This window comes from Eptatretus burgeri, chromosome 5 (genome assembly GCF_056783735.1).
Source record: "Eptatretus burgeri isolate ZD-2024b chromosome 5, Ebu_testis_v1, whole genome shotgun sequence".
NCBI lineage: Eukaryota > Metazoa > Chordata > Myxini > Myxiniformes > Myxinidae > Eptatretus > Eptatretus burgeri.
This window is the reverse complement of record NC_140965.1, coordinates 32,692,056-32,717,501: the sequence shown is the minus strand read 5'-3', so window position 1 is coordinate 32,717,501 and position 25,446 is coordinate 32,692,056. Positions and strand designations below refer to the sequence as shown.

The 25,446-nt window shown below is 42.4% G+C and overlaps 1 protein-coding gene across 12 annotated transcripts in view; it reads left to right on the top strand.

The window, feature by feature from the left end:
• Positions 1 to 25,446, top strand: part of LOC147026185 (traf2 and NCK-interacting protein kinase-like) — a 162,658-nt gene that overhangs the window by 92,535 nt on the left and 44,677 nt on the right. For 10 of the 12 annotated variants that reach the window (XR_015058141.1, XR_015058142.1, XM_085881320.1 and 7 more), the window contains exons 11-23: positions 92 to 176; positions 5,353 to 5,464; positions 9,179 to 9,310; positions 9,427 to 9,591; positions 9,779 to 9,849; positions 10,010 to 10,095; positions 14,065 to 14,150; positions 14,650 to 14,753; positions 17,675 to 17,750; positions 17,851 to 17,979; positions 20,949 to 21,057; positions 24,881 to 25,012; positions 25,425 to 25,446. The exon at positions 25,425 to 25,446 is cut by the window's right edge and continues 122 nt beyond it. Coding sequence is in view for 10 of the 12 variants with exons in the window: in XM_085881320.1 (XP_085737446.1) it covers positions 92 to 176; positions 5,353 to 5,464; positions 9,179 to 9,310; positions 9,427 to 9,591; positions 9,779 to 9,849; positions 10,010 to 10,095; positions 14,065 to 14,150; positions 14,650 to 14,753; positions 17,675 to 17,750; positions 17,851 to 17,979; positions 20,949 to 21,057; positions 24,881 to 25,012; positions 25,425 to 25,446 (1,309 nt within the window). In the remaining 2 variants the exon portion in view is untranslated. The remainder of the gene's footprint in view (positions 1 to 91; positions 177 to 5,352; positions 5,465 to 9,178; positions 9,311 to 9,426; positions 9,592 to 9,778; positions 9,850 to 10,009; positions 10,096 to 14,064; positions 14,151 to 14,649; positions 14,754 to 17,674; positions 17,751 to 17,850; positions 17,980 to 20,948; positions 21,058 to 24,880; positions 25,013 to 25,424) is intronic. The other 2 variants (XM_085881315.1, XM_085881318.1) reach the window with 2 other exon arrangements.

Sequence of the window (25,446 nt, the reverse complement as noted above, 5' to 3'; positions counted from 1 at the left end):
TTTGATGGTCCAAACTGTGTCCTTGTTTCCTCCTGTATAATGCTTTCGGATTAAACATCTGGTGATAACTATATTGCTTTGTTGCTGACAGAAGAACAGGCATATGACTACAGTGGTAGTGAGGATGATGGAGAAGAGGAACGAGAGGCGGGACAGGCACGGAATGACCATGGCAGGTACAAGGAACTCTGCTGTACCTTTGTTCACAACATTGTAGGAAGTGGAATGCACTATTTGGCAAGGTGTCCTTCATTAACCTTGTGACAGGATTAAGAATGTGCTCGCCATTGAACTGTCTAGTCTGAGTTTGATTCACTACTGGGTCAAATTATTCAATGCAAACTGTCATTCTTAGTTCATTTGAGCAGAGCATGCTCTATCTAGAAAGATCCAATACTTTCTCTCTGAACATAAAGCTGGCTGTCCTAACTGCATTTAAGTGAAGTGCCCTTTGAAAAGAGTAGGCCATTGTGCACCATTACCATTTCCAAATTCTCTGCTTGGGGTGGGCTGTATCATCAGCATTACCTGGAATAGATAGGTGGGAGTGTTGGAATTTGAAAATGGCAAAAGCACAGAGAGTGGGGAGAGTGTTAGGGGAACAAATGACCTTCACCTGTACCTTAGTTATTTTGTGATTAAGTTATATACTCCATATATTTATACTGCCATATTAATCATGTCATGACCCATTAGTCTTGCCACAATGACGAACATCATAACAAATTAATCACTGGTTTTCAAAGTGATAACAAAATTCCAGGTCGATTTATATATCACTACATGTATACTAACAGGGTGAATGTGTACCATGAGAATGTCTGAGGTTAAAGGTCAGATGTCATCATTAACATTGATGTAAGGTCATCAGTGTGATGTAATCATTATTAAGTATTATTTTTATTATTATTATTATTATTATTAATATTAACCATGCTTTGTACATAATGTTGGTTCTGCTGAAGTAGTTTCTTGACTAGGGTTACAAATGTAGACCTCTCTGATGCAGATCTATACGATAGCATTGAGGAAACATAGCTGTGACTGCCCAAACGGTGCAGTATTCAATGGAGCTGTTTCATGCAGCTCTAGTAATTCTGGGTAAAGTATGGCGCTTCACAAAGTGTACGGGTGAAGGTAGAAACTTTTTTATTTTGCTAAACGAACTAGAAAACATCTGAAAATGCAAAGCCTGTCCGCGTCCGCTTTGTATTCAGACTTCTTTTTCTTCCGTATGCTAAATGTGACGAAAACAGCGAACAAAAAAATACAAAAAATTGACAATTTTAGGCGACTTTGACCATTTCACCTCAAAAGCAAGAGGCTTCAGTGACCCAGTATACAAACCATACTCAAATTTCATGTCAATCAGATGGAAAATTACAATTTTGTGGCTCCGACATTTGAACTTTGACCTTTTAACCTCAAAACAATCAGCTTCTGGCGATGTATTCGTGAACCATTCAGTGACCCAGTATGCAAATTCTTAAAATTTCAAGTCAATTGGATGAAAGTTGACGTTTTTATGTGACATTGACTTTCTACTTTTTTATATACAATGTCGAGACTCGTCTAAGAGTTAATGGACAAAACGTACAACAAGGGGAGCAGGAGACAAGAGGCGCAGGAGAAAAAAGCACAAAACAGTGGGGAACAGAGAAATGAGGATATCTGTGGAAGAGAGAGGGATGGGGCGGGGTACACGGGTTGACAAGATGGACACTACAGGGACTTTCAGATCCTTAAACGACAGGGACTTTCAGGTCCTTACACGACAGGGACTTTCAGGAAGGAAAGCAGGGAATTTGAAGGAGTCAAGTTTGGGGTGCTTTAAAGGGGGTAGAAAAGATCATGGTTTTGGATGGGGAAAGATAAGAGATGGTGGTGTACAGCTGTTTTGAAGACCTGGAGGGGAGAGTGGGATTGAAGAGAGTGTGGGAGTTTGTTCCAAAGGTGGGAAAAAAGAGGAATGAAAGAGTGAAGGTGAGCAGTGATTCTTCATTTTTGTAGTTTTACCAGAAGGGGGTTGCTGGTGGACCTTGAGTGCCCTGTGGAAATAAGAGGGGGGGGACAGATCACAGATAGAACAAGGGGGTGGCGAAGCCAGAGAGAAGATGGAAGAGACAGAAAGACCACCGACCTGCCTGCGGTGAGGGAGTGAGAGACCCAAAGACTCGGCCTCATCACGGGAGATACGAATGATCCTAAATGCAGGTGTTTCCACAGCGTGAAACAGAGAAAAGTGAGAGGAAGGAGCACCAGCCCGGAGCGGAGAGCAGTACTCCCTCAGGCTGCAGATGGAAGCTTTGTATGTGGTCAGGAGCTCAGGTGTGCCAAGAAAGGACTTCACACGATGGAGGATGTCCAGTCGGTGACTGGTGTTGGAGGTCAGCTTGGAAATGTGACTTTCCCAGGAAAGATCATGGCAGATAGTGAGACCCAGAAGCTTGAATGAAAGGACTTCTTCAAGTGGATTGTTGATAAAGTAGATGGGGTGGTGGGGGGGGGGAGGGGGGTTCTGAACAGTCCTTTCAGAAAGATGTAGTGAGAGTGTGAGATTTGTCAGGATTGAAAAACATGTTCCACGTGTTGGACCAGCTTGTGATTTTACCCAGATCTGCAGAGGGTGAAGAAGCTGCAGATTGCCGATCTGTGGGATGACAGATGGTACGGCAGAGGGTGGAGTCATCAGCAAAGAGACAAAGAGGATTTTCCAGAGAGTCGAAGAGATCATTGATGAAAACCAGAAAAAGGACAGGGCCCACTGCCTTGAGGAACTCCAGCCTGGACAGGAAGAGGGGATAAGAGAATTCCATAAAGGGCCACATGTTGACTGCAACAGGAGAAGAAGTCTGCAAGCCATGAGTGGAGATTTCCTTGGATAATACCATAGGAAGAGAGTTTGGTGAGCAGGACAGGGCGACAGACTGTTTCGAAGGTATGCGATATGTCTCGGGAGATGGCTCTGATCTCATGTCTGGTACTTAGGACTTCCATCCATTTTTGGGAAAGCAGGAGCAGCATATCCAGGGTAGAGTGATCTGATCTGAATCAAAATTGATGATCGGAAATCAAGCCATTGGAGAAGAGGAAAGATTTAATGTCTGAAACGATGATGGATTCCATAACCTTGCTGATGATTGGGAGAAGGCTGATTGGTCTGCAGGGATCTGGTTTTGCACCTTTTTTATGCAGGGCAGTGATATTTGCTGATTTCCAAGCAGATGGCAGACTGGAGAGAGAGAGAGAGAGAGAGAGAGAGAGAGAGAGAGAGAGAGAGAGAGAGAGAGATAGATAGAGATAGAGATAGAGATAGAGATAGAGATAGAGATAGAGATAGAGATAGAGATAGAGATAGAGATAGAGATAGAGATAGAGATAGAAAGAGAGAAAAAAAAAAAAAAAGAGCAAGAGCGGCAGAGCACGTTTTTAGGACATGTTGGCTGATGCTATCTGGACCAGTTTCAAAATCAGAGTCAAGGTTTGGCAGCAAGCTCTCCACCCTGTCGGGAGAAAAGGACACAGAATCCGGGAACAGCTGGGTGTAACTGGGTAAAGTAGGTTCAGAAAGCATTGGGTTTTGGACACAAGATTTAGAAGGAAACACCGAGTTTAGGCTTTCAGCCTTTTCGCGTGCTGTCAGCTGTGCAGCCATTTGAGGTCAGGGAGGGGATGGAGGGGGAACATACACCAGAAACAGACTTTATGAGATGCCACCAGCATTTGGAGGAGGGAGAGAGGTTTGAGAGTTCAGATTTGAGATTAGAAAGATGTTGTTTTCTGGCTCTCCTCAAGGTAGACACATACTTGTTATGAGCTTTGTGGAAGGAATTGAGATTGCCTTCAGTTGGAATAGCCTTCACTGAGGTGAAGGCAAGTTGTTTCAGGACAACTGCCTGGCCACAAGTTTCAGTATAACATGGGTGGGCACAAGGGTAGGACAACTGAAGATGAGAGGGGAATAAATCTGTGCATGAGAGAGAGCAAGTTTCTTTGAAGGAATTCCCAGGATGAGTTGATGTCAGAGAAAGTGGAGGTGGGAAACCAGTCTATAAGTTTGATGGCTGCTTGAAATCCTTGCCAGTTGGCCTGAGTGAAATTCGAGACTTGACGGTACTGAGGTGGTTCTCTTATAACAGCCAGATAGATGTCTACTTTGTCAAGCATTTGGTCAGATGAACTGGTTGGAGCAGAGAACGAACAGCAGATCTTTTCAGGGAAATTGGTCAAAATCAGATCCAGAAGAAATAGAGTACCGTTGGTTGAGATCCAGAAGAGATGGAGTACCATTGGTTGAGATCCAGAAGAGATGGAGTACCATTGGTTGAGATCCAGGTCGGGAAGTTGACTGATTGAGTCGGTCCCAATGAGTCGCAGAAGTCTTTTGCTGAAGTGCCATGACAGGTGAGAGAGGTACCCACACTTAGCCAACTGGCATGATGACAATTGCAGTCACGACATATGAGGAAGAGAGAGTTCAAATAAGAGGATAGAAGATGGTCCATGTTTTCAGCGAGCGAGGTGTAAATGGCAGCCTTTAACCTTTTGATCAAATTATTAATTTGTTTTCTCCATCTTCTCATAATAAAGTTTTTCATAAAGGTTGCCTGCTGTCATGTAAGAATCCTATCTTGCCAGTTGTGAAAATGATAACGAATGAGGTTTAAATGATCAGTCCTTCAAGTAAAGATCACAATTGATTTGTATGACATTTGTATGAAATGTATGTATGAGTCGTGGGCTCAAATCTCGGTTCTGATGACAAACTGTCACACTGGTGCTGCGCAGCCAGGACGTGGCATCAAAAGGGGGGTGCTGTCCACTTACAGCATGCAATGCCAATGTGAAGGGAGATACGTTGTCACATCTATTCTCAAGAGTAACTGGGGGACAATGGAAGGTGTGCAACCCCAGCCACATCATACCTACCCCCCCCCCCCAGATATGCCACTTGCCCCATAAAATTCTCCAGCCATGAATCAAATCACATGTCCCAGAATTTTCTGATTAGTGATGCATGACGACAATAACCAGTCAGTTACAAATAAATGGACATAAAATGTTTGAAACACGATGCCGAAAACCTCCCTGGACGTGAATATGCACTTTGTATTTGGAGGAGTAAACATTTGCAACAAAACAAACATTTTGTGGTTTTATAAAAAAAATCTTACAATTAAGGTGGAAGAGGAAGTTGTATTATTATTATTATTATTAATACCTGTGGTCACCTAGTTGTATCATTCATACCTATGATCATGTATTTGTATCATTAGTATGAACAATACCTGTGATCACGTGTTTATGCCACTGCTTGCAGTACCTGAGGGTATAACACTGGTCTGTCCCTAGCTCCCTGGCACGTGGAACAGATTCGACACTGATGCGTGATTTCCAACGGATTCAACAAAAGGAATGGTTGGTCCTTGGTGGGGCAAAGTCCCCTGCTGTCACCATCCAGCAGGTTTGGCTAACTTCTTTTTGGAGACAACTATCAGGGCACACTTGAAAGGCGACCTTAAACTTGTATTCATTCTATAAGGGTTTGACATGGGGGAGGGGGCTTAACTGCCTGGTTTTGTCAGTGAAATGGTGTTAAACAAAAAAATCTCAACAGAAAATCGTCATTAGCTTTTATAAGGAAGTGATCATCTGATAACTTTATAACTTGTGACTTCTTACTAAAAGGATTAAGTTATAAAATAAGTTATATTATGACCTCTGCCACCGAAGGTGGGCAGAGGTTATATCATTTTCACCCCTGTTTGTCTGTCTGTCTTTTTGTTCATCTGTGAACAGGATATCTCAAAATGTTGTGGACGGATTTGGATGAAATTTGGTGGACATGTTGGATGTGAGACAAGGACGAAATGATTCGATTTTTGGTGAACATCCGAATCTAGATCCGGAAACGAGAATTATTTAAAACTAGCAAATACCACCCATCGCTTCGTTGACGGGGATACGAAAGGGGGGGGAGAACAAGAGGGAGGCAGGGGGAGAGAGAGAGAGAGGAGGGAGGGGAGCGAAGAGGGTTGGGGGATCGAGGAGGGGTGGGGTAAGGGAAGACAGTGTGAAGTGAGAGGAAGGGAAGGCAAATGTGTGGTGGAGCATTAATTACCACCTGGACACGTCTGGAGCCAAGCTGGCCAGAGACAAACCCTGCCTGGACATATCCAGAGACAAACCCCATCCGGACATAACCACCATCTGCATATGTCCAGAGACAGAGAGAGAGAGGAAGAGAAAAAGGGGGGGGGGAGTAAGAGAGGCGTGGGAGGAGGTGCTGCACTGTATTGGGAGGGGGTAGAGCAGGGATGGGATAGGGAGAGAGAGAGAGAGAGAGTTGTGCTTTTTGAACAACACACACACACACACACACACACACACACACACACACACACACACACACACACACACACACACACACACACACACACACACACACACACACACACACACACACACACACACACACACACGTGCGCGCGCTAGGCTGATATCGGCAACAACCCAAAAACCATGAGCAGCTTTCACCGAAAAACAACGTTGCATTTATATAGACGTTTCAGGGATATAGTCACAAATATTAATCTTTATAAACAGCTGCGTGTGACGGGTGGAAAAAAAATTTGGCTCACTAATTTAGAAAATACATTAACAGAGTAAACGGCTCGGAAATTGGGTGTTATTTCACAACAAATTGCTCAGGGTGACAGAGCACAAACCACTCACTCAGGGTGACGGAGCACGAACCACTCACTCAGGGTGACGGAGCATGAACCACTCACTCAGGGTGACGGAGCATGAACCACTCACTCAGGGTGATGGAGCACGAACCACTCACTCAGGGTGACGGAGCTTGAACCACTCACTCAGGGTGATGGAGCACGAACCACTCACTCAGGGTGACGGAGCATGAACCACTCACTCAGGGTGACGGAGCATGAACCACTCACTCAGGGTGATGGAGCACGAACCACTCACTCAGGGTGACGGAGCTTGAACCACTCACTCAGGGTGATGGAGCATGAACCACTCACTCAGGGTGAAGGAGCATGAACCACTCACTCAGGGTGATGGAGCATGAACCACTCACTCAGGGTGATGGAGCATGAACCACTCACTCAGGGTGACAGAGCACACATTACTCACTCTGAAATGACGTAGTGGGCAAAAGCGTCTACAGTGAGTGAACACTTCGCTCAGAAGGATGTGGCACGGTACTGCAATTAACTTTAAGCCATTCCGCAAGTGGCTTAAGCACTCATGTAAGCACTCCAATTAAATGGTTGATAAGGAACGGTTGGCCAGGCCATCGCTGTATATCATACAGGATCCCTTTAACTTTAATGCTGGTCTTCACTGCACACACAGCAGTTAATGAAATGAAATGAATTTGTTCAAGTAATGACTGTCCACAAAAGAGTTGCATCTTCCTGCAGAACAACCCTGGAGACATCGCAACGTTCAATCACCTGTGAAATAAACATTGCAGATAATCCACCATCTTGCCTGCTCATAAGTGCATGCGTCACGTGGTACATCGGTTATAAGTATAAATATATACATATACTATATATATATATACATTATATATATATATATATATATATATATATATATATATATATATATATACACACATATGACACGTGACCCGTGAAAACGTTTTTTTTGTTTGTTTTTTTTAAAAACGTCCGATTTTTTTTTTTTTTTTACCAGATTTGCTTTGATCCCCTGTAGAGCACCTCGCGAAACCTCCACAAATATAGACACAGATCTGGCAGACGCGACGGAGAGGCAATCCCTCTGGGGGACAGAGCATGAGGTCTCATAGTGAATGCATTAAATCATACAGCTCAATGAAGCTGGTTAATTGTGGCATGTTCCTAAATTTTTTATTCACTCAATATAATTCTCCAAACAGTAGAAAAAGATGTTTCATGCTTTGGAAAAGACACATTTTCTTATGTATGGCGAAGGAGGGAAAATGGCCTTGTTTGCTTAAAGTAAATAGGTCTATCAGCTTAGTTATAAGACTCGTTATTTCTTTAAATTATCAGATTTCACAACAGTTTTCAACACTTGTTTTGTCCGGACGATATCCGATCCTCAAAACCAAAATAATATTTCGATGATATACTTTAATTAATCCGTAAGAGTAGATCGTGGAAAATCGTATCAAATAATGCATGAAATCGCTTCAAGCTCCTAAGTTGAAAACTATAGTACTTATAAAAGTGATATACACAACGATTCGTAGCTATGATGAACAGGTATTTTTTCGATAATATGACTGAGGAAGGTGAAAAAAAAAAACTTTATCGTTAAGAAATCGTTGCGGCCTGTTCCAAGTTAAGGCATAGTTGAGCAGGCCAAAAAACATGGCGGCTTCAGACCCCAGCAAGGTTACCTAGGAAATGTCTTAAGACCCAGAGAGTGAGGTGACTGAGGATTGACTGATGAAGGATATCATTAAATAAGGCCATTAATTATCTTCAAAAGGGGTGTTTTAATTAACCCAAACACCCAATTTTCACTCTTGCACTTCCTATGAGTTTTCTTCCTATGTATGCAAAGTTTCAGACTGATAGGTTTTACGGTTTTGGACTTGTGGAGGAGAATCACTGACACTGACACACACACACACACACACACACACACACACACACACACACACACACACACACACACACACACACACACACACACACACACACACACACACACACACTGACATTTATTGGTGTAGATTACATCAGTGATTCTTCACCATTGATAGGTCGGGCCAAAATCGATACATAGCACGATATCTCAAAAAGTTGTGGATGCATTCGGACGAAACTTGGTGGATGCATTGGGTAGGTGACAAGAACAAGCCAATTAGGTTTTGGAGGTCTGAATCCAGGTCCGGCCTATCAATGGGATACAAAAATTAAACCGTTCAGCCTGATGGAGGTATGCGCTCTATCGAGTGGCATTCTAGTTTATAGTGTTATTGAAAGTAGCCTGGTAATTGTAATTTGATGTTCTTTGGTTTGATTCTCATTATGTGACATCTACAGCACACCTACTATTATTATTAAATAATACATATGAGTCGAGAGAGGGTTTTTTGAATGTTCGGCTTTCTTTGAAGAGAAATGTTAAGCACCAACTGTCTTTTCTTTTTCAGAGTGAGAACGAGGCTGACCGCGTCGTGAAAGAATGCAAAAATGCCCTTCACAATATCTCTCAGGATGGGCCACCTTTGCCTGGCCCTACCATACGTGCCGATGTGAAAGTGAAGCCGGCGTGGGCGAAGCAGGTGTGAATTCTGTGGTATTATACTCAACATCTCATCCGAATGTACCTTCACACCCCCTTTTTGTTTTTGTTCAGAAAATGCTTGAAGCTCTTCTCCCAGAAGTATAATCTCAACAGGTCGAGGAACGTTCGAAGAGGAATGGAAAAGAATTCTCACCGACAATCAACCAGCCGCGTCAACACCCGATGATCACACGCTCAATTTCCGTGCCTACCCCGAAATCTAAACAACCTCTACCAGCAAGGGCAGCAGTGGTAATCCCACCTGAACTGCCTGCTACGGTTTGTGGAAGGGTTTGAATTGGGAAGAAATAAAGGCCGTGCAAAGCAACCGGTTGAATAAAGCATACAGTTACCCTCATGCACTGTTATTTAACTTCCCAGTTGAATGGCTTAAGAGGTTTTGAAGAACTGTTTGTATATATGGTATGGATACAAATTCATCTTGCTCTTGTGTCGTGGTCGACAGAGCCATTGTGTCTGTGAAGCCATGGCCACACGACAGAGCAATGCATTGTCAAAGCTGCAGGACGATGCCAGGTGAGATGTTTCCACCGTTTGAATAATATAATCATACAACCAGAGGATCAGGCTGGGAGGAATCAGCACAATTTTCATCCATTCAATGCTCTGCAGATGTTTACAAAGTAAATTTTGACCCTAATGCTTCTCTTGACTGTTCACATCGTGCTGTGTGTAGTAAACATAATGCAGGTTTCTTGCGGCAGCGAGGTGCTTCGGAGGATTTACCACACAATCGAGAAGAAGTGCTTATCAAGCGTAGAAGTAAGTCCGAGTTTAAAAAAAATATATTTATCTGTTGTTTCAAAAGAATAGTAAAACAGAGGTTTAGGCTCATGGAGTGACAGAGCGTGATTGGTTGATGTGCCAACAATAGGGCAGAGAGGAACGGGAAGACAAAGGAATTACAGACAAGGCCAGCACAAGCATAGAGAGCTAAATGATGGGGCAATGTTAGCGAGAACAGAAAAATATTGTGACTGGGCATGGCAGACAACCTGAGCTGGCATTAGGCTGCCGTATTTAAGGTTGAGAGGGAAAAGGACAATTGCATTTAGAAAGGCAAGCACTGCTGTTTTTACAAGACTGGAGTTGAATGTTGGATGGTAGATCCTTATTGTGCCGTTAGACACATAAGGCTGCTGAGGCAGTTTAATTGGTTAAGGGGTACAATTCTGAATGAGTCGCCACTCCAACCCAGGCTACTCGACTGGCTTAATCCCAATAAGCTGATTCTGAAGCCTGGTGTTGGCTTAGCGGTGAGGGTGGCTGGCTGGGATCTTAGGGTCCTGAGTTTGAGTCCTGTTGGCTGCTGGATTAACACCAGGTGGGGTTGACTCAACCTGTCATCCTTCTGAGGTTGGCAAAATGAGTGCCAGTGTACTGGTATGGGGCACAGCATCAGAGGCACTGCTGTACCCAAACAAAATGATAGATACCTGGCAGCCACGCTGTCATACGCAAGAGGAAGAAGCGGATACTAATTTTGCTGACCTCATACGACAGGATGTGTCAGCCCACCTGGTGTTATTTTGGTATGGCTAGGGTTTGAACTTTATCAACATGGCTGGGGGCAACACTATTTTGGCATGGGTAGGGCCAAAAAAACCTAAACCATTAAAAGTCACCACCAAACTTGGAGGTGATTGTTGCAACACTTAACTAGAAACCATCTCAAACTGCAAAGCCTGTCCGCATCCGCTTTGTACTCCAATTAAACTTGCCAAAAAGACAGTTAAAAAAATGGTACATTTTATTCATTTGTGTTCTCTGTATTCCCAAAATGAAGGTTTGTTGAAGATATGATGACGAAAGCTCAATCGGTAAAAATGTTATGGGCTGGACGGACACACTAAAGCTCAGTGGTAAATAAATAAAGAAACACGGAAGCAATTTAAAAAAAAAACCCTGTGGTCTCACGCTTGACATGCTGCGGCGTGGCTAATTAGGGGTATTTACAGTCACTATGACTTTTCCCTTTCACATTTTGACCCAATTTTTAATTATCTTCTCCATATTCTCATCATAAAGGTTTCTGGAAAATTTGATGACAAAAACTCAAATGGTAAAAAATGTTATGGCCTGTACACACACACACACACACACACACACACACACACACACACACACACACACACACACACACACACACACACACACACACACACACACACACACACACGATTGCAAAACCATGTGTCTTGCTGCCGGGGGGGGGGGGGGAGGGGGGATGGGCTAATTAGTTAAACTTGCTGCAAGTGAGAACAAAGCTAGGAGAGAGTCAGTCAAGTAGCAATTACACAGACTACATCCAAATTGTCACTGTTATTGGAGGGTTGAAAAGTCACAAGCAAACCAAGTTAGTATCCTCAAATAACCTGATATTAAAAGTACTTTGACAGTAACATAGCTGTGATTATCTACGAGTTCAGATTAGAGTAAAATAACTGCTGATCTGATGCAGTGCCAACAAGGGATGCTGCTTTTCAAATGCAGTCTTTGAATCTCCGCATAAAGCTGGCCTTCCTGTCTACATCTAGGTTGTGGATGTTAAATCTCCCAAAGCAACATTTGAAAGAGAAGGTCATCATGCATTGGCCAAATTCGTTGCTTTTTAGCATGGTCTGCAATAAATGGGATTGCTGGGGTATGGATATGGCACAGGCAACTACTTCCCTCATAGATGGGGGATGAAAGATACTCCGTTCTGTGAATGTGGTGCAATTCAATCAGTCCTGCATACGGCCCAAGACTGCCCCCGATATTCCTGTGAAGGGAGTATATCGGATGTGCACATGATTTCACCAAATGCTGTGGAGTGGCTTTTGAAACGAACATCAAATTGTGCATTTGATTTTTCCATTTATTTATTTTCATTTACGGATGTTTTCTGGCAGTTCTGTGATTTTTTTCCTGTGTACCGGCTTTGATGTCCATCGGAACACAAAATTTCAGCTTTCTACGTAACCCAGAAAGTACCGATCTTTTATATTGGTCAGTGAGTCAGTGGTTAGAAAGGGCTTTATATGTAATATATACACACATGTTGTTGCAGACTTGGGGTTTGAGGCTCGCCATGAGGGGAAGCACTCGCTTCCCTTTTGAACGCCTGGTCCTGAGGCCACCAGGCACAAATTGTGCCCTCAGTACACACTCAGATTACTGCCGAGCGATACAATGAGTGTACGCTGGCTAACAAGAGCAAATTAATCGGCTAGAACTTTGTGTTCTAATTAATTATAATTAGATCTAATAACTTTGTATTCAAATTAATCAGCTAAACTAATGTGTGGACCATGCTTGACCAATGGGGAAAAGATGAACACGGACAGATCGATACATTTGCAAGCAATTTATTATTAAGCAAGGGATAGGAAAGGTCATGTGGAAAATAGTGTAAAATAAAATAAGATGTACAATAATTACCTTAAAAAGAGTGAAAAAATTACCCCATGTGGGGGTGATGGTCATCTCTATAATACCACAAGTTCGCAATGTTCATTTATGACCAAAGTCTACTGCGCAGCTCGACTGTGCAGTTCTACTGCGCAGCTCGAACTGCGCAGTTTGGTTAAAGATGACTCGGCATTTTGACGTGCGCGCACGAAATTATATTTTGAATTTATATTTAAATGCCGACGTTTACATTTCGGGTTTTGAAACTTTTGCACCTTCGGCGGAAAATTTATAAATATAAAAGGCTGAAAATGTGTTTTATATTTATATTTCATTTCTCCTTCCTTCCTTCTTTGCGAATTGCATCGGCGTTTTTGGCCATCTTCCAGATCACGTGACGATCAAATGGGAAGGAAATTCAAAAATCTGTTCGGTGAGATACAAGATAATATTTTTTACTATCATAATCAATAAACAGTTGCCGAATATCTTTTTTCAATGGCAGACTAGATACGTTTTGAAAATGGCGATTTTTATAACTTACTTGACCTCGTGACCTTGACCTTGAACCCGGACAAAAGTTATATCGTTGTGCAACACTCATCGACCTCTACCCACCTACTAAGTTTCATCAAGATCGGAAAGAAAAATTGTTGACGGACGGACGGACGGACAGACATTTGGTCCAGCTTTATTAGGTCATCTCAGTAGAGATGACCTAAAAATGAATTTTGGTGCCATTTTATCATACCTCCTGCAAGCATATTATTTAATTATATCGGGTTCAGAAAAAGAAATCTTTTTCCCAAATTTTTATCCAATTTAACTCCAGACTAGGCATAATTAAGTTGGTGATGAGTTTTGATCATCGAATATGGAATCAGATTTCAAATATTAGCTTTTAATAAGCCGATAACACAACGCATTATTCAATCTTGCCAGAAGCAAATCACATTGCACCAAGCCTCACACAGCCAATCGGCATAAAGTGTGAACAGACAAAGGGACAGCCATTTCTGTCATATGTATGTACAATGTATATATATATATATATATATAAATATATATATATATATATATATATAAATATATAAATATATATATATATATATATATATATACATATATATATATATATACATATATATATATATATATATATATATATATATATATATATATATATATATATATATATAATGGTGTCATACATTGATGCGAAGTTAATCGCACTTTGTCACATTTCGGGCACTGACGATCTTGATGCTCGGACTTAACGCACCACGTTATCTCTTTGAAATTGTGATGCGAGAACTTTTCATTCTTCTAAATATTCAGGTATGAGTACTGGTTCACCACTGGAAGGCCTGCCTGAAATCTTTGAGACCTTTGGCTTGGGAAAAGAAAAAGGCAGCAGAAACCCGGTAAGTGTAAAATTTTAAAACATTGTAGTCATGCTATGAAAAGAAGGAGAATGTTGAGGAATTCTGTTAACCTTGTGATTCTTTCATCATAACGATCACCAAAATCATTGTTAGCGCATGAGAAATATTCACTTTCTCCTTTCCTGTTTTTCTTCTCTCTGTAAGACCTGAGACTGAGCACTGTTAACATTTATTGTGAACCTGCCATCTTTGAAATACCGAGTTTAAGTGGTTGAAATTTCATTGATGTGATGCTACACAGTTGATGACCCCATTGAATTTTTCTTTCTTTCCTCGATTTTCCTACTTCTTGCTTTTTTTCTTTTCTACCCAACAACTCGACCACTCATCTGTTCGCAAAGGCTGATACGTACTTGAAATCCACAGAGTTATTTGGTGTTTGTCCATTTGAGTCGAGTGCAAATTTGGTAAATGGAGTGCCTCTGACTTCTTCTAACATCTCACCAGCTACGCATACATTTCCTTTCTACTATTTCAGCTGAACGGACGTAATACACAGTACTCTTCATCCAGCGAAGATTCTGACAATGAGCAGATGGCCCAAGATGGTACAATTCCTGTTCGTGGAATGAAAGAACTCAGGTTCTGTTTTGGGTTTTTTTTTCCTCGTTATGTATTTAATCCTGTATATTATGATGTGATGTGGTGTATTGACGTCATTCAAAAGGAGTGGCGGCATATCTCGGCTTTAGGCCTATCCTGGTGCTGGCTTACATTCCTGCATAGATCAAATGTAAATCAGAACTACAGTTGGAATTGGCATGCAGCCAGCATGGGGGGGGTGCGGCATCTTGTAACAATGCTATCCCATCAAGTTGTTTTTCACATGTATGAGTGTGGTTCGTATTTTACGTGGAGCTTTGTTTATAACCAAACTTGTCTATAATCTCAATAGGCAGTCATCCCCATACTGTGCAGACAATAGTTTGGAAATTTCAAAGGCCTTGTTGTTATAGTTCACCATAAATATATGGATTATTTGCTGTCCCACCATTTTTGGTATCTCGTTTTCAGCAATCTTGATTTTCAGCATGTGCATTAAAGCAGGAAGCACATGATTATGGGTGTTGGTTACAAACACTATAAAGATAAATTTGCACAAAAGTCGTTCAAAAAGTGAATTATCATGAGTTCTCTCACACAGACCTTCAATGCAGGAGGAGGCCATTAGGCCCATCAAGCCTGTGCAATGGTTGATAACCCATGGTTGTTTGTCTGTACTCTATCATTTTTCAATGCTGAGCATTAAGGAAGGAAGCAGCATGTACTATTTTTAAAGTCTTTGGTACGATTTGGTTGGGGTCTGAACCACCAACCTCCCAGACTCGAAGCAATCGCACTAAACATTACACCACCAAGTCTGGTTCTTGGACACTCACAATTGTCCAAGAAACGGCAACTTTTACAATTGTTTATTACAGACCCGAGACATCAAAAAGCTACATATATCAAACAAACAGTTTCAAATGGAGCACCTCACTGCCATTAGAGCATTTAAATTGCATCAGTTGTGGCAATGAATGCAAATTGTTGCTTCCAGCTTGACGGCTCGACGACACAAGTTGCCCTTTGCATTTTTGCCACCAACATTCCTACCCCGTTTAGAATTCTGTGCACGCATGGGGAACTTGCTGGTATTATCAATAATTAAATTGACAGATAACATACAACTACAACACAACATCTTCTAATATGACTATAGAATTAATAAAATCAATCAAATTTAACATTCAAAAGTTAAAAAAACATACACACTATATGTCCGAACTAAAGAAAAACTTTCCAAGGTTCATTTCCGTCATCACCTTTTGATTGACCACAAATCCAACCACATACTATGTACTATACAGTTGGTCCATAACAACTCAACTGACTTTATTCATAAAGCCATCTCGCTATTTCTAGGATTACACTGTTTTGATATCTTACTGTTCTACATTTAACACATTCATAGTGATGATTCTTCCTTCACGGCATTAGGTGGCTGCTGTTGTTTTTTTTGAAAGCCATATGCAATACCAATTTCATTTTAGACACGAAGTAGCAAATCTTGTATCAAGGTCAACTCTCCTTTCTTCTTAGCGTTTTAAGCCAAATATCTGGAGTGCTTCAGAGTACCTTGAGTACTGACTCCAAGTATAATCTTTTTGCTCTGGAGAAGAAGATTTTTAAAGGAATTTATGCGATTTTACCAAAAATTGATCAAGTCGGCCATTTTGACACACTTCAGGTCACATAATCAAGATGATCTCTGCAATTTAACATCCTTACCCTGGCCTAATCTTACAACACAAATTTGGTAGCATTCTGACTGGAGGGTGTGGAGAAGAATATTTTTGAAGGAATTTATGTGACCACCATTTTGACACATTTCTGGTCATGTGACCAGCATGGCCTCCTCAACTTAACATCAGGACCCAGTCCTAATGTTGTAACCCAAATTTGGTAGTATTCTGATGGGTGGATCTGGAGAAGAAGATTTTTGAAGGAATTTATGCAATTTTCAAAAAAACTTGATTAAGTTGGCCATTTTGACACACTTCCGGTCATGTGATCAGCATGACTTACGCAATTTTACATCTCTACCTTGGCTTAATGTTGTAACCCAAATTTGGTAGCATTCTGACAGGTGGGTCTGGAGAGGAAGATTTTGGAAGGAATTTAATAAGTCAGCCATTTTGACCTCCTTAAAGTCATGTGACTGGAACAAGCTTTGCAATTCCTGTTAACAGTCAGGAGCATAACGTTACTGCAGAATTTTAGCCAGATCAGCCCAGAAGTTCGGCCCGAGAAGTCAAAATAGGAGGTGGATGGACAAACGGACGGCTGGACGGACAGTGCACGATGACAATACCTTATCTGGAATTCCAATTCCAGATGAGGTAATAATTAAATTAGTAACAATCAAATTGAAGACAGCATCACTTCGAGTGGATTTATCCGTGATCTGCCTAAGACCGTTGTGGACCAATATCAGCATGGTGGAAAGTAAATTGATATCTCATCCCTTTAACTCTTTGAACGCTTCACATACTGTACATCAGTCTGTCTTCTATAAACAAGTGTCCAGGTGAAATCTGAACCACAGTCGTACAATCGTCTTGGCATAAAGGACTTTACAGCATCCTAAATAATGGGAAGGCTTCGGCTCAGTGCCATAATCTTATGAACCCTAATTATATATAAAGTTAGTGGGATATAAATTTGCCATGGTTTTGATGGGCCACAACCATTTGACATTGCACTATTTCACCAAGTGTTTCATTTCATGCATAGGAAAGCATCCTTGCATAAATGCAAAAGCTTAATATATATTTGTTAATCACTCTCAACCACTTTAATAGTGGGAAACAAGATGACCATCAGAATAAAGCTGAGTGAAATAAAAATGCAAATGGGGGTTCAATTAAAGCAAAACCCTGACACTGGAAAAAATCACCCACCCGAAGGCTTATGGCTTCTGATTTTGACGGTATAGTTTTGTACTTTGTTTCTGTAAGCAGGCACATTGCAGGGAAGGCGGGTGCCTCCAGCAGACAGTCACCCTTTTCAAGGAAGGGTGGATCGTTCTCTGGCAAGGTGAGAAAGGGCGTGATGAGCCGCTGCATTGATATGGTGGTTGTTCATGTTGGAGCCTTCTTTTCTTACATTTACAATACCATTTCCAAACTGCAAACAGGGCCAAATGCATGGTGGAAAGCAAATTGGTGGTGGAGCTCACGAGGCGTGGCCAGATCTTCTACCTCAGATCCCAAGATTCCATACACCATCATCCCCGAGAGTAACTCCTTTCGCACTCCACGGAGAGGTAACTCCATTGATTGAATGATTGTTACCTCTGCCACCAAATATGGGTGGAGGTTTTGTTTTCACCCCTGTCTGTGTGTTTGCTTGTGGGCCTGTGAAAAGGATATCTCAATAGGTTGTAGACGGATTCGGACGACATTTGGTGGACAGGTTGGATGTGTGACAAGGACAAAATGATTAGATTTTGGTGGAGATCCGGATCCAGAGAATAGAAGTTTTTAAAGTGATTCTTTATCATTGAGAGACGGGGCCAAAAACAATATATAGCATATCGCCAAAAGTTGTGGACAAGTTATGACAAAACGATGTAGATGAATTGGTTAGGTGACAACAACAGGCCGATTCGATTTTGGTTCAGGATTCCAGATTCAGATCCGGCCTATCCGTGGGATACAAAACCTGTTCAGCATGGCAAAGGTATGTTCTCTACCGAGTACCGTTCTAGTTCCTCTTGTGCTACTAATGTCTAGGCTTGGCAGGATTCGATTATTATTGGTAAATGTTGATAAACGTCGATTTATGTATCACACTCACAGACCGACAAAATGTATTTTTCATCGTTAATAGGTGAAACTTATAGAAAGGGAACATAAAGCTTTTATTAGTGTCCCATGAATATGTAAATAATGCCATGAATGAAACAGGTATTTACCTCTCTGCAAAAACAGCCAGCTTCGGGACAGAGCATTCAGTGTACAGTGTGTGCCTTGGGGTTAAAGATGAGAAATAGCATTCAGTGTACAGCGTGTGTATGGGGTTAAAGGTGAGAAATAACATTCAGTGTACAGTGTGTGTATGGGGTTAAAGGTTAGAAATAGCATTCATTGTGCAGTGTGTGTATGGGGTTAAAGGTGAGAAATAGCATTCAGTGTACAGTGTGTGTATGGGGTTAAAGGTGAGAAATAGCATTCAGTGTACAGTGTGTGTATGGGGTTAAAGGTGAGAAATAACATTCAGTGTACAGTGTGTGCCTTGGGGTTAAAGATGAGAAATAGCATTCAGTGTACAGCGTGTGTATGGGGTTAAAGGTGAGAAATAACATTCAGTGTACAGTGTGTGTATGGGGTTAAAGGTGAGAAATAGCATTCAGTGTACAGTGTGTGTATGGGGTTAAAGGTGAGAAATAGCATTCAGTGTACAGTGTGTGTATGGGGTTAAAGGTGAGAAATAGCATTCAGTGTACAGTGTGTGTATGGGGTTAAAGGTGAGAAATAGCATTCAGTGTACAGTGTGTGTATGGGGTTAAAGGTGAGAAATAACATTCAGTGTACAGTGTGTGTATGGGGTTAAAGGTGAGAAATAGCATTCAGTGTACAGTGTGTGCATGGGGTTAAAGGTGAGACATAACATTCAGTGTACAGTGTGTGCATGGGGTTAAAGGTGAGACATAGCATTCAGTGTACAGTGTGTGTATGGGGTTAAAGGTGAGAAATAGCATTCAGTGTACAGTATGTGCATGGGGTTCTCGCAGCACTCCCATCGTAGCATCAGCGCTCGCAGAACTTGTGTCATGGCACCAGTAATCGCAGCACTCACGTCACAGCACAAGCGCTCGCAGCACTCACGTCGCAGCACAAGCACTCGCAGAACTCACGTCGCAGCACAAGCGCTCGCAGCACTCGCATCGCAGCACAAGCGCTCGCAGCACTAGCGTCACAGCACAAGCGTTCGCAGCACTCGCGTCACAGCACAAGCGCTCGCAGAACTCACGTCGCAGCACAAGCGCTCGCAGCACAAGCGCTCGCAGCACTCACGTCGCAGCACAAGCACTCGCAGCACTCACGTCGCAGCACTCACGTCGCAGCACAAGCGCTCGCAGCACAAGCGCTCGCAGCACTCACGTCGCAGCACAAGCACTCGCAGCACTCGCGCTCGCAGCACTCGCGTCACAGCACAAGCGCCCGCAGAACTCGCGACGCAGCACAAGCGCTCGCAGCACTCACGACGCAGCACAAGCGCTCGCAGCACTCACGACGCAGCACAAGCGCTCGCAGCACAAGCGCTCGCAGAACTCACGTCTCAGCACAAGCGCTCGCAGCACTCAGGTCGCAGCACAAGCGCTCGCAGCACTCACGTCGCAGCACAAGCTCTCGCAGCACAAGCTCTCGCAGCACAAGCGCTCGCAGCACAAGCGCTCACAGCACTCACGTCGCAGCACAAGTGCTCGCAGCACTCACGTCGCAGCACAAGCGCTCGCAGCACTCACGTCGCAGCACAAGCGCTCGCAGAACTCACGTCGCAGCACAAGCGCTCGCAGCACTCACGTCGCAGCACAAGCGCTCGCAGCACTCACGTCGCAGCACAAGCGCTCGCAGCACTCACGTCACAGCACAAGCGCTCGCAGCACTCACGTCGCAGCACAAACGCTCGCGTCGCACCACAAGCGCTCGCAGCACTCGTGTCACAGTGGAAGTGCTCGTGGCACAAACACTCATGGGTCAAGCACTTGTGGCACAAGTACTCGTGGAACTTGCATTGTGGCACAAGCGCGAGCAGTACTTGCATTCTGGCACAAGTACTCGTGGAACTTGCATTGTGGCACAAGCGCTAGCAGTACTTGCATTGTGGCACAAGAGCTCAAAGCATTCGCATTGTACCACAAGCACTCACATCACTCACTGCACAAGAGCTAGTAGTATTCACATCAAGGCACAAGTGCTCACAGCACTCATGTCATGACATAAGCACTCCCAGCACTCCTGTTGATGCACAAGTGTCCACAACACTTGCATCGAAGTGCAAACTTTTGCAACACTTGCATTGCTGCACAAAGATATGGACACTAGTCTGCTCCCCTATCATCACCGAACAAAATCTACTTCTATCTACCATCTCACTCCCTTTTATACTCGAGTAACCAAGCAGAAACAGGGTGGAAAAATGCAGAACTCTTTTTTTTATGCAGTTTGTTTTTGAGATAAATGTTTACTACCTGATAAATCCTCTAAAGTGATCGTTTTCTCTACTCAGCAACCAATCCAACGACTTCCTTCAAGAACTGCATCAACTCCGGCGTTCTTTGGCTCCAACCAAGCAGAACAGACAGCGAGTCCATCACCCCCAGCTGGAAGTGAATATGGTATTGTGAAGTGTTGGGTGAAGGGATGGGGGGGGGGGGAAATAATGTGGGGGCATGGAACCAACCCATGCAAGTGCAATGAGAATAAGACAATTTTGAAGAATAGGGTAGGGCAGGGGGAATTGGGGTGGGGGAGAGGGGGTAGGCTTGGGACTGAGAAAGAATCATAAACCTGGTCAATACGAGACTTTCAAAAGGACTTATGAATGTTATCAACACTTTTTGCCCTTGCGCTGTGTATGTGTTTCAGTGACTCGGTTCTGCTCACCGGGAACTTTGAACCTGTGGTTGAAAGCACGTTATCTGTAATTCAAATCACCTTTTTCACGTAAATTTCAATATTTAGCAGAAAGAGTGGCAATTTCAAAATGGCTAACCATAATTTCTGTTTCTGAATGGAAATCGGACTCGCTTAAATATAGGAAATACGAAAAAAAATCTGTGGATGAGAGGTGTCAAGTTCATACCATTTCATGTTCGTGCAAACAAGCGGCAGCAGTGGATATAACACACACACACACACACACACACACACACACACACACACACACACACACACACACACACACACACACACACACACACGGACACTTATGCAAAAATCTAGTATCATTTCTCTTGTGGCCCCAGACCCAAAAATAAAGAATGTATATTTATAGCGGCCCTTAGCCGAGACAGCTTCCACTCCCACCCACCATTCTCTTCTCCCAAAATGATTACTCATAAATATCATCATTGCAAACTTACCCTGTGCATTGACTCGCGTCGCGGTACCTCACCCAGATATAACCTTCCCATCGGTGTTTTAAAGTACCCAAACCAGACAAGGTGGGAATTCTACCTGAATGTTGGTAATGACAGCATCGTCTTTCCAATTGCAAATATCCATTAAATAAATCACCAAGCTTGCCATGTTCACACGAGGTAATTCTGCAAGCTTCAAAGTCCACACAATAACAGGGATGATCGAGGAAGTCCGGTAGAACATGTCCGTCCACAGGCCTTGCACAGGCCCACATCGTGGGGAGTTTTCACACTATGGGTTGCAACATATCAACTTTTTGAGGGAGTTGATCAGAAAGTTCTCTAAATCTTTAATTGTGCAGAGACTCACCCCTTTCTCTCAGGTACTTTCACAGTTATTTTCAGCTTTATTTAGAAGCTTTGTGAGCCATTTTTGGTAACAATCCTTATCTGGCATGCACGATATACATTCCCTGCCCTAATGACCGCTGTTGCTATGGATTTCTGCACATGCGCACAGAGCATTCTTTGGCGGATTACGTCATATCAAAAGTCGTGTATTCAGCCACATGAAGCTAAATATTTTAATAAAAAGAGAAGCAAGTGGTTGGAAGTTGTGTAAAACGGAAGGTGTTGGCGAAGGATTTGGGGGAGGAGGTAATGCACTGCCAACTTCAAACACTGGTGGAAAGAATGGGATTGAAGAGCTTCAGGAAGGCAGTTTCACACACTGGAGAAAAGAGGAACAAGAGTGCGGTTGTCTAGTAAGCAAGGATTTGGGAATTTTAACCAGGAGTTGTTGTAAGAACACGTGCATCCTTGAGGAGCTTGGGAGGGTGGGAGGACTGAGAAGGCAGAGAGAACAAGACAGGAGGGGAGGCGGTAAAAAGTCAACCGACCTCTCTGCTGCATGACAAATGCACTTTGTGCTTTGGCCTTTTCATGGTAGATTCCAAGAATATTGAGAGCTAGAAATTTCACCGAATCCACGAGAGACAGCAATGCTGGGGTGATAGCCCATATCAGAGAGCAGTACTCCATTCATCTACGAACAAATGCCTTGTAGGCTATGAGTAGCTCTGATTGATTTGTCAAAGAATGACTTGGAACAACAGAGGACATTGAGTCTGCAGGTGGCTTTGGTATCTGGTCAGCTAAGGAAAGGTCATAAGTGATTGTGTGGCCTAGTAGTTCAAGAGACTGAACCCATTCCAGTGACTGATCATGGAAACGGACAAGTGGGTTAGTTTAACATTCCTTTCAGGGTGACTTGGTGAGAGTTTGAGGCTTGCTAAGATGGAAAGACTTGTTCTATTTATTATGTGAGCATCCAATCAATTCCAAACTAATATTGCTCTCATTTATATGTAGTAAATGTTACCAGGTGGGATATAATTTTCATTATGTTCAACCAAAATGCTGTATTGGCATAATAGATAAAATTGCTTTTCATACTCCAAAATTCAGATAATTTTAATAACCCAATTAATTGTCTTATTTGCCGTTAGCCTTTCACTGCTCAGATCGTACTGTAGAAAGGTAAGTGAATATCACAAATACATTTTCTCTTTATGATAACGTTTATGTACAGTGAACGGTCTTGCTCCTTAGGCATATCCAATATCTGTTACTGCCTTGATATTAATTGTGAATAATTAACAAGCTTAGCAATTTACTTTGGAGAGAAAGTACAGTCAACATGGTTACGCGTCTCTGTCATTTATTCTTTGAAGCATAAACTTTTCTTTTTATCTGCTTTAATTTTTGGATGGCCAGAGGGATTTCATGAAAGTTTCAGGAATCAGGAATTATGGAGCATTGTGATTATTTCCAAGAAGTAATTAGGAAATAGAAATCTACGCAAACGTGTCGATGGATACGCTTCTACCTCGAGTTATGGTCTGTAAAATGATTATTAAAGGGCACGTGACTTTCGACCTTTGACCTGTTTAACCCCAAATTGAGTCGGTTCATCTTTGCATCACAGTCCATACTTTTGCAAAGTTTGATTGGAAAAAAACAAAAACAAACCTTCAGTGGTTCTCAAGTTATCGTGGTGACAAAACACCAATAACGGACGGATGGACAGACATACGTCAGCACACACGGACGGACAGCCAGACGGACACCCCAAAAACATAATGCTGCCGAACTTTGTCTGTGCAGACATTAAAATTGCAATTTTTTTAACAGCTATTCCCTATAATCATGAAAAATGATATCAGTTAAATCTAAAGAATCAGTCAAATCTTTCATGAATTAATAAAATCCGAAACTAATATTTAACAGTAACACTTTGGTTATGGCTTCGTGAATGGCGAGTTCCATGACCTCATTTTAGTCCTTGACTTTGTCTTCACGTGATTTACGAAGTAGGAGTTTTAAGGCAACACTGCGAAAGCTGGATATCATTTCCAAGGAGCACGATGCTCCGAACAGTTCTGAAGGATTGGTAGATTTTTTTTTTTTTTTAACCTTAGCTCATTTACACCAAAGTGTTTGGAGATATACATTATTATCAAGTGAAATCTTGTACACAGATCTTAACTATCATCATCATCATCGACAGAGCTTTGGTGCTGCCGAAGCAGTTACTCAGCTGTAATCCTGATCCCAATGCAGAGCGTTGGGTCACCAGACTCGCCACTTTGACTTAGGAAGTCAGGGCAGGAATTTGGAATTTGTTCATGGTGCCAATGATAGCTTGCCTACTCTTCATGAAGGACGCTGTGGGATCTTTAATGTCCACTAACTGACGCCGGCAGATGGAACGCCGAGTTTAACCTACATCTGAGGGACGGCACACACATTGATGAATCACCCTGCCTTTGAAACACTGGGATGAGTTTTTATAGTTGGGTCGACATTCAAAACCCAGATTAGACAGCTGAGAGGCGAGTGAATTAATACCATGTTTAAACGGTGTTTATCCAAATAAATCTGCAGTCCATCCTGGCATTTATGGTTCGAATTACAATTTGCAATTGTTTGATGAATTCTGTGCCGAAATGTGATACTTAGATGGAATACATTCACCACAGACAAAGGGGATCTCATTCCATTGTTTCTGGCCGTGCAGTACTTGGACGCAAGCGGAAAGGCTCTCTGGTAAACGTGAATCCAGTGAATGCTCGAGTGCACAGCGATGCGCCCATCATCCGAAAATACAAGAAACGGTTCAGCTCGGAGATCCTTTGTGGAGCCCTCTGGGGTATGACGACTCATTCCTTCATTGCAGTTGTGTAAATGTAGTTTTCATCCATCATTTTTGTCCGACGAGCAAATAATTCATCCTTATGGACGAGTTAATTCCCCACTTTTATGATGTCAACAGCATGTTTTATCCCCACACTCTTGGGGGAAAAAACATGGGATATTGTAGTGGACTCCGTCTGTCTGTCTGTCCGTCCGTCACACTATCTCCTCCTAAATGGTTGGGCAAAAATTCACCAAACTTACTAGTTATGATCACCACATGTGGCAAGAAGGTGCAAGAGCAGGAGAAAAACATGCACTTCATGATGCTTTACAATGAAGTGAAATAAGAGAAACGACAGAGGGTGAAGAAACTCTTCCTCAATGTCATTTTATATCTTATATAATTTTTTTTTATTTCTTTACAGGAGTAAATCTACTAGTAGGAAC